Below are 10457 nucleotides of genomic sequence, written 5' to 3'. Positions count from 1 at the left end.
CGAATTTTAACTGTAGATTTGGAAATGAGAAGGGGCTTTGTGAAATTTGTGTCTTGGGTTCTGACTAACCAGGAAAAAAAGAGTGCTGAGTGGAAACATGCCATGCTTTGAAAGAACAAACAGCTCTGAAGCGACTTTTTTTCCAAGGTCATTCATTACTGGTGATAAGACATGGTGCTATTCTTAGGACCCTGAAACTAAACATCAAGCAAGCCAGTGGAAGACGCCACTGTCATCTCACCCCCAAAATGCTCTTCCAGTGAAATCAAAGATCAAGACAATGTTCTTTTTCTTTTTTTTTAATGGGAGAGGGATAGTACATTTGGAGCTCATCCCACCTACTCACACAGCCATCTCAGTGTGCCAGTTTTTGGCAAAAATCAGCATGCCTCTCTTGCCTCATGCACCTTACTCACCTGACCTCACTCTGTGCAACTTCTTTTTGTTTCTGTGAATGAAGAGGGACATGTAAGGACAGCGATTTGGAGGCAGAGTGAAGAAAAAAAATGAGGGAGGTGCCTGTCAGTCATCCTATTAGATGCTTTTGAAAAATGTTTGCACGAATGGAATTGCATATTTGACACATGCATTGTGTAATAGAGAGTTTTTCTGTAAAAACAAAATAAAGTTGTCCTGTAAAAAAATATAAACACATAGCTTTGAAGAAAATTCTGGTGTGTTTTGGGTACTCGCTTGTACATACAACTCACTAAACCACATATATATTCCTTGAAAATTTTTTGTTAAAGAAAAGCTGAGTTGAAATTGGAGAGTAGAGTTAGATTAGGGAAAACCAGATAATTTGATTTTGAGAACATATTCTCTATAAATATGTTGATGTCAGATGATGTCATGTCAATTTTTACCTCAGAGCAAACTCCATGTGATGGTTGAAGTGCCCAAGGTTTTCTAGGCTGTAATCTTTACAAAGTAAGGCACAAGTCTTTCTCCTGTAAAATTGCCAAAATTTGTTTATCATTTACTTGATTACCTATTGCATCACCAGAACTTGCTCACTCATTCTATATCTATATTCAAATATATAGAGATTATATACATATGGATATTTGTGTGGAAATTTTATATAGAGGTAATTTGATGATTTATGCTAATAAATTTATATATTTTGTAGAATCTTGGTGATCTAATGGTATATGTTTTGGTGACCTAGTTGTTTACATTTTGGCTGCTAACTGCAAACTCAGCAACTCAAGCCACTGGGAGGGAGAAAGATGGGACTATTTACTCCAGTAAAAATGACCATATATTTATTATTTTCATGGCCTCTTTGCTTTTTCAATGACATCTGTTAGTCTAGCAGGCATAGTTCTGGCTTTGTGAATGAGTGCTATTAAAAGTTTTTCCCTATCTCCATCTCTCATTGTTTGTGTAAATAATATCCTGTCCTTTAAGTTTTTTAATCTGTACATGCCAACAATCCATGCATTGTGGTCTAAAAAGCTGTTACACACGTATACTTTCCTTTTCTAAATAGTGTTTAAAATTATATAACATTGGATAAATTAATGTTACTATTAAGAGAATTACCATATGCCCCATAAGAATGATTTACAATGTTCCTTAATAAAATGATAGTGATGTCTCTAAAGTGAACCAGGGACATACATAAACACATTATATTATTTTTGAGCTTTCAATTATTCGTAGCCCTAATCTAAGTACAATTATTCTTACAACTTGGCCTTATTCACTATTTTCCTTCATGAAGAGATCAGTGAAGGTACCTGTGCTACAGTCAAGTGTAGTGAAGAAATCAGAATGTACCCAGCTATCAGAAAGAATAGCTTCTGAAGTCCCTAACGCTTGTCTTAAAATAAGCATCTACTGTGTAAGCTAAGCCCACATGAAAGAATCACACCAGCCTGTGTGATCCAAAAATTATAAATATTAAAATCCATATCCAGAGGAGGTTACAATATCCGAGTTAAAATGCTGAGTTTCCAGTTTGCAGAAAGCTATGAATGACAGTGAAAGTCCAAAATCCATTTGCAGGGCTGCATGTGGCTTTAACCTCTGGTGAATCCCCTCTGACCCTAGACCAAGGCAATGAATAACAGAGGGCTTTGTAAAGATAATTAATGCAAATGTAGCTAGATTAAATTATAACACCTTTTCATTTGATTTCCTTTTGAATAATTTTAATTTTTTTCAGTTTTTACTATTTTCTGCTTACTTTTTCTGTTTTATTTGTCATTATTGAGGTTTCTGTGTTTTACTTTTTGTTTTCAATTATCTATGAAATCCAGGATAGGTAAATCTATAGAGACAGTCCTGGATTAATAGTGTCATAGGACCCTGGCAGGGACTGTTAGCGAAGGCAAACAAGCGGCCATCTAACTGAGAAGCATCAAAGCCCACATGGAAGAAGCATACCAACCTGTTTGATCACGAGGTGTAGAAGGATCAGTTATCAGACATCAAAGAACTGAAAATCATATCAGTGGGTACCCGCTTTACTGACACAACCACTGAAGACAAACGTGTGCATAAGCAAATGTGGTGAAGAGAGCTAATGGTGCCCGGCTATCAAAAGATATAGTATCTGGGGTCTTAAAGGCTTGAAGATAAACAACAATGAGCATATGAAAGAGGAAAATGTATCAAAATTGTTTGTGTTAATCATTTCACATCCCTTTTAAAAAACAGATGAACTATTGAAGTGCATGATATATAAATTAGATGTCAATAAAACTGTTACAAAAATATTTACAGCCTTAGAAACTCACAGGGGCCATTCTCTCATGTCCTAAAGGGTCACTATTTATTAAAATAAACTTGATGGCAGTGAGTTTGGTGGAATTTTTTGGTTATACTTTTTATACTTTCAACACATATTACTTTTTTCTTTTAGATGGCAAGGAAGAAATTCAGTGGATTAGAAATCACCCTGATCGTCCTCTTTGCTATAGTTACTATAATAGCTGTTGCTCTGGTTGCTGTTTTAGCCACTAAGACACCTGCTGTTGAACGTAAGTAATATTGCAAAGACTGCATATGATGACGAAGCTAGGGCAAAATGACCCCACAATTGTTGAATATTAAAAAAAAATTCAGATAGCTCTAAATTAAAAACAAAACAGAATACACATGAAATGAAATACAGGAGGAAAAACCTAGGATAAGAGACACAATTATTTCAACTTTTTCCATTCATTACGCTCCAGTTATTTTAGTGAAGAAATGGAATAAGGAATTTATGCACCCTGATATTAGTGATGTTCCCTAAATTATGGTGTTTGATCCCTTTGTAAAAAAGCAAAGGGCTCAAGACATCAATGTTGTATGATCAAAGCCTGATGTTAACAGAAACAATGACTTGTTTCTCTTTAGGTTTTTTGACACTTGCAAAGAAATACCTGGGAATATCCCCTTTGCCTTAAGCACATTAATTTTTTTTTAAAGGAGAGGGAAATTTTATGACAAAGACAAGAGGACAGTAGAAACATATGTTATGTTTACTTGTTATTGTATTGAAGTGTTTACTTATTATTTTAATACTTTACTCCTAACTTAACATTAAAATATTCTGATCCAGACCATCAAATCAACTTTCTTGTTCTTCATCATTCACTCTAAATAAGAATTCAAATGCACATTTTTAAGCATTTTCGGCTGCTGGCTGTGCCTTGTGTTAACCGCATCCAGTAACTGAGAGTCTAGTACATGGTGAATCTTATCCATATCTGATTAATCAAAAGTTTTTTTGTTTTACGTATAGTTGACCTTTATTTAGCGTTCTCATGCATTTTTTATTAGTATTTCTTTGATTCTTTACCTAATAATTCTTCCTGTCAAAATACTTGTCTTCTCCTCTTTTCTTCTTATTATTTTTTTCTTTCTTTTCTGGTCTTCTTAGGCCACCTGAGTTGTTCCATTGTCTTTCTTTCCTTATTGAGCAGGCACTATAAATAGCTGTGTAATGTGGATGGCCTCTTTATTCTTTTTTTTCCTTTTGATTCTATCTCAAGACTTTGGTGTCTAGTTTGTTTGGAGGAATAGTCAGCAGGGCTCTGCACTGTCAATTTTAGAAATGAATTGGCTCTCTTCATTTTTATGACTAGAGCACGAATGAGTTCTTTTCCCATGTAAAATTAAAATTTAGATTCCTTATATGTTGATAATGTGTCCTTCCAATGTATTCATTGCCTGAAGAATCTGGAAATAATTAACACCAAGTGTTATTTTAATGTTGGTTTATTTCCAGAAATTAATCATCCCACTGCAACTCCTGCTACCACTGCATATCCTCCTGGTTCAGGAAAATGCCCAACTGAGCTAAATGACCCTGTAAATGAGCGAGTGAACTGCATCCCAGAACAATTTCCAACACAGGTATGCAGCACATTTTTTTAGTATCTTATGAGTGCTTATATTATAATACTATTTTAAAGTAATTGTTTAATGCTGATTCAATTACATACATTGATTCAATTCAAGCTATGCATAAAAAGATGAGAACTATTAGGTTACTGAGTTCACTCCAAATGCACTTTAATTCAAATCAAATTAATAAGTAAATTGCATATTCATGTGTCAGAGATACTCAAATTATGAACAACTACAAATAAAATATTGACGAGGTTTTCAATTCTGCCAGTGTTCCACTCAATGTCTCTAAATTCCTCAACTTTTTATATTTGATGTATAATTCTTCTACCATTTCACATAATTTTAATGGATTATAAAATTATTAATGATCCGAGGTGGTGTAGTGAGTACTCATTGGGCTGATAACTTCCAGGCACCAGTTCAAACCTACCAGCCACTCTGCAGAAGAAAGACAGGTGTTCTACTCTGGTAAACAGTTATAAATCTTGGGAACCCACAGGGGCAGTTCTACCTTGTCCTAGAGGGTCGCTTTGAGTCAACAGAGACTGGAAGGCAGTGAGTTGAGTTGAGAAAGTTATTAAAATTTCACAATATTACATACTCATTAAATATAATTCCTGAGATATAAACCAGTTTGAATAATTGAAACCTTAACTGAAACTTAGTTTTAAAAATTCAATATAGTAAACATTTCAGGTTGACATGAATTCAAGGCCATATTTTCATCTTTATACCACCATCTGAAGCTTAATATAGAATTGGCATTTAATAAATACTTCAGCTCTTTTGTGTCATCATTCCAACAAAATACATTATAATTATCCAGAGGATGGACACTTCAAATATATGAACTTACAATAATGTGCATATGAATTTGACAAATCATGAGTCACAGCATCCATTTCTGATATGGTATAATTGATTCAGTAAACTAAATATTTATATTTCTTCCAAATGAAAGTAACAAAAGCATTGGTAATTTATCAGCATACTATGAAGAAAGAGACATATTTTAAAAAAATAAGTGGAACTGGAAATACAGGGAATCCAGGGCAGATCCCTACAGAACAAGTGGTGTGAGTGGCGATACTGGGAGGGTATAGGGCGAGTGGGTAGGAAAGAGGGAACCAATTACAAGGAACTATATGTGACCTCCTCCCTGGGGGACAGACAACAGAAAAGTGGGTGAAGGGAGACGTCGGACAGGGCAAGATATGACAAAATAATAATTTATAAATTATCAAGGGCTCATGAGGGAGGGGAGAGCAGGGAGGGAGGGGAAAAATGAGGACCTAATGCTGGGGACTTAAGTGGAGAGGAAATATTTTGAGAATGATGAGGGCAATGAATGTACAAATGCGCTTTACACAATTGATGTATGTATGGATTGTGATAAGATTTGTATGAGCCCCTAATAAAATGATTTTTAAAAAGTGAATAATAGAGATTGATACATCGGCTAATAGTAAAAATATATGATTCTTTTACATTGTTTTAACAGGCAATTTGTGCTCAGAGAGGCTGCTGCTGGAGACCGTGGAATAACTCAGTTATTCCTTGGTGCTTCTTTGCCCAAAACCATGGCTATAATGCTCAGCCAGTGAAAACAACAAGTACAGGTAAGACGTGTGCTGCGACAATGAGTCGTGATGCTATAGGTGGAACAAAGGAGAGATGTTTGATCTTTCTATTAACGTACAAAAATGTTCCCATTGATTAGGTGATTTTTTTCTCTTCCTGATTGTTATCTTTGAAATCAAGGAATAAAGGGAATGGAAATATTGTTTTTAATATTATAAAGATTTAATAGTTATTAATATTTATATCCGAGGTCAGTCACACCAGCTTTCTTCTTTTTTTAAGGACTTGAAACTCAGTTAAACAGGATACCTTCACCGACGCTATTTGGAAATGACCTTAATAGTGTCCTCTTTACTACTGAACATCAAACCTCGAATCGTGTCCGGTTTAAGGTTTGCCTTTTGCTATTTCTAAAAAGGAATTAAGGTTAAAAGTACCTCACAGTTAACTCTTTCAGCAGATCAAGGCATTTTCCATTAGAGTAATAATATTTATTCCACAGAAAAGGAATAATTTGACAAATTACTTCTCTGACTTTGATGACTCAAATGTAACATGATAGTTTCTCCTGCAGGCATTGGTGGGGAATGGAAATAACATAATGTATTTAAAATATTTATCACAGTGCCTTGGTCTTGAGAAGAATAAGACCTGAATAAATATTTGAACCTTTTATTATTTTAACCACAGTTTATAAGGAAAGATAACTTTACCTTTAAGGTGAGAAAAGCATTAATAGTGTTGCATAAAATGCAACTTATAGTCACTGTCCCTTTTCACTGATAGCTCTTATTCATATTTTACTACTACTGTGCTTAGACTGTAGAGGTGAGAATAACACTATAGCCTTTGCATAGTTCCTTTAAAGCAATAATTTCACAAGAATAAAGACTTTTAAAAGAGCATTCAAATCTTAAGGGTAAAATTTATGAAAAGTAATGAGAATAATGAATTTTTTTCAAAATGTAGTATACTCTAATCAATATTTGGTAACATGAGCATTTGCTAACCACACGTCAGCTCTTCAGAACCACTAGTCTCTCTGTGGGATAAAGAGGAGGCCTTCTAATCCCATAATGAGGTATAGTCTTGGAAACACATAGGGGCATTTCAGCTTCGTCTGATAGGGTCACAAGGAGCCAGAACTGCAGTGAGTTTGGTTTTAGTTTGTCATTAAATTTTATATCAAGACAAATTTAAAATAAATTTTATATGTAGTATTTTGAGTATATAACTTCTGTGTACTTCTTAATATTTTATACAGTTCGTTGTCTTCAAAATTGCATTAAATTTAATGTGCTGCCGCAACAAAAATAGTACAAATAGGTGGTTTAAAGAAAAGAAATGTATTTGTTCACATTTCATAAGAATCGGAAGTAATGGCACTAGCTATAGAGGAAGTCTTATTCTCTCTTGGGTCTGGAAGAAGTTCCTTTTCATCTTTTCAGCTTCTTATCTTGATGATCTTCCTGTGGTATCTTGAGTGTGGTATCTTGTGATAGCTTGGTATCTTGAGTTGCACTGGCTTGCCTCTATGCCTATTATTTTCATTGGCTTCTAGTCATTTCTAATGCATGGAGACCCCGTGTGAGCGAAGTCAACATTCTCCACAGTGTTCTCCAGGCTTTGAACATTCAGAAGCAGGTCGCTAAACCAACGTGTGATGGCACCACTAGATAGTTTCCGCCACCAACTCTGCAGCTACAAATAGAACACTTAACTTTTTGTGCCACCCAGGACTTTTCTGTGTCTATGCGGTCTTTTAACTTTATTTTTTATATCACGCAGAAACTATAATAGAACTTCATTAACATAGCAAAGAAAACAACAATAGCACCTTATTTCCAAACAGATTGAATCCACAAATATGGAGGTTAGAATTGCAACACATGTGGGGGACCGGAGAGGGGATAGGAGAGAGTGGCAATCACATCCACAGCACCAAGTGTTCACAACATGGAGATTAAGTGTGTGAACGGAGGAATAGTTCATCTTTACGCTCCCAACCCAAACTCACTGCTGTCTAGTCAAAGCTGACCCATAGGGACTCCCTGAGTCTTCCAAGACTGTTACTGTTTGCAGGAGTAGACAGCCCGGTCTTTCTTCCACGGAGCTGCTGGTGGTTCTGGGCAGTCGGCCATGTGGACCGCAGACCATCTGGGACTGATCTGTAAAGTGACTAACCCTATGCTTTTCTATTGGGAACTTGCATTTGATACGTAATTTTGAATTATTAAATTAAATGGTTATTGTGAATCAAACAATGTTAATTTATTTAAATCTTTTCAGATTACTAATCTAGGGAAGACTAGATATGAAGTTCCTCATCAGCATGTAAAAAGTTTTGCTGGCCCTGCAGCTTCTGACACATTATATGAAGTATCAGTTAAAGAAACACCGTTTAGCATACAAGTTATTAGAAAAAGCAATAAGAAAGTTTTGTAAGTAGCTACTTTACATTTCTACCACTTTAACTAGATGCTTTAGTATCTAAATGGAAAAGCCTTAATGTCAAGGTATATTCAGAAAGAATGAAGGACTAAAAGCTACTTTAAAAGTGTGAGTATGTATCCTTGTATAGACTATCATCGTAAACTAATTTTGTTTCTTGTGGATGTGAAGTGCTAGAAAGTGAATGAGAATATACCGATAGAGACTGAAAATAATAGAGTAATATAAATATGTTGACAGCCAGTTTTGAATTTTTCTTTTCTCTTTTAATTTATTAGTGCTATAACTGAGATTTAATAAAATCCATTTACATACAAGGCATTCACACACACACATACACTTATACATACACATACATTATTCTGTATTATAAAATCTTTGCATTATCTTAAATTGACAGTTTCTATAGATTAAACTATATTTGGATTATGACTGTAAAGTCAATAAGGATGAAAATTGTTTTAAAGGAAAATGTTTGCCTATTAAAATGTCAGTAAATGTCTAATTAAATTTACTCTTCCAAAATGAGGGTGAAAATATACTAAGGTCTATGCAAACATATTTATTTGCTCTATATAAGGATATGACTCAATTTTATAGTGTGAAATTGTTTGACTCTCTTAGTGATGTTGATTGTTAGACATAGATAGTGGCCTATCTCAATAAAATTTCACTTCAATTTTCAAACATATTTGAGAAATATTCCTAATAATACCTCTAGAATGTATACTTTTAAATGTGAGCAGCTTTTCAATCGTCCTCATGTATCCACACTAAAATATCATTTTTAGCACTTTGAGACTTGATTCTTTCAGCTTAAATTACAACACAAGAAGTTGCACACCTCTCACATCTATCTTGCATGTTGGCGTACCAGGCAGGAAATGAATTCCTTCCTGTGAGCGCCAATATTTATCAAAGCACTTGGCAGTATTAGTTAGAAACTTGATGAACCACTATTTTAATAAAATTCTACCTATGGCTATATTTATGAATATCTAGAAGTTCACTGTTAATATTTTATATCCTACTGTGTTTTCTCCCCATGATTCCATTGATTCTGTGACTAATTTATAGAATTAGTTATGCATTTGTAGAAAAAGTGCCTAATATTTTAAATATTATTCCTAAAATCATTAATATTAAAACCATTTCCTTTTATCTATTAAATTGCATATAGAATGGTTACCTTCATTATGAACATTTTCAGTGTGAGGTGATATTTGTGAAAGGTACTTATTGATTCCCTATGTATATTTTCAAGATAAATACTTTTGCAATTGACAATGTGTTCAATTACATACAATTTAGCTTACATGCTAAATACATTTATTATATATATTTGTTCAGCATAAAATATCCAACTTTTAATAGGAAGTTGGACTGGAAGCTAAAATAATACTGCATTTTATAAATGAATTGTTGAAGCAAGACAAAACAGATCTTGAAGAATGGTGTTGCTTTCTACCAATTTGTAACCTTAGAAAACATGAATTACATTTTTCAATCTGTGTCAATTTTGAAATGTGATTCATATCAGTAGTTATTTAGACTTGTGGTGAAGATTAAAGGTGGGAACGCAAGTGGATAACTGGATTTGTGATGATGAGGCAAATTCTGTTAAGTGTAATTAAATCACTTAAATTTTGGTGTAATTCCTTGTCTCCTAAAACAAGATTAACACCTAAACTATGACTACTTTAAAGTTAAACATTCTGAGTCATCCTTATATAGACCCATATTTGATAGAATATCTTATGTAAGTTGCTAGGTTATTTCTTTATGTATGTAAGTATTTATCTATCTATTTCCCTACCTATTTATTTAATTGTTTAGGTTTGACACGAGTATTGGTCCCCTGGTGTATGCTGATCAATATTTACAGATCTCAACAAGACTTCCAAGTCAATACATGTATGGTATCGGAGAACAAATTCATAAGAGATTTCGCCACGATTTATATTGGAAAACTTGGCCAATCTTTACCAGGGATCAACTTCCTGGTGATGTAAGGAACTACATTTCTTGTTTTAAATAGAATTATTATACAGTGAACCCTCGCCACTTCGCGCTTC

General features: G+C 34.1%; 1 protein-coding gene across 1 annotated transcript in view; it reads left to right on the top strand.

The window, feature by feature from the left end:
* Positions 1 to 2872: 2872 nt before the first annotated feature.
* SI (sucrase-isomaltase) overlaps positions 2873 to 10457 on the top strand; it is a 93517-nt gene continuing 85932 nt past the window's right edge. Inside the window, exons 1-6 of the mRNA XM_004704105.2 lie at positions 2873 to 2990; positions 4226 to 4353; positions 5852 to 5969; positions 6214 to 6323; positions 8221 to 8372; positions 10219 to 10390. Of these exons, the coding sequence (XP_004704162.1) occupies positions 2873 to 2990; positions 4226 to 4353; positions 5852 to 5969; positions 6214 to 6323; positions 8221 to 8372; positions 10219 to 10390 (798 nt within the window). The remainder of the gene's footprint in view (positions 2991 to 4225; positions 4354 to 5851; positions 5970 to 6213; positions 6324 to 8220; positions 8373 to 10218; positions 10391 to 10457) is intronic.

Source organism: Echinops telfairi, unplaced genomic scaffold, assembly GCF_000313985.2.
Source record: "Echinops telfairi isolate 266 unplaced genomic scaffold, ASM31398v2 ScPeMD7_7420;HRSCAF=8458, whole genome shotgun sequence".
NCBI lineage: Eukaryota > Metazoa > Chordata > Mammalia > Afrosoricida > Tenrecidae > Echinops > Echinops telfairi.
The sequence above is the reverse complement of the archived record's forward strand: the minus strand, read 5'-3'. Positions and strand labels throughout refer to the sequence as shown.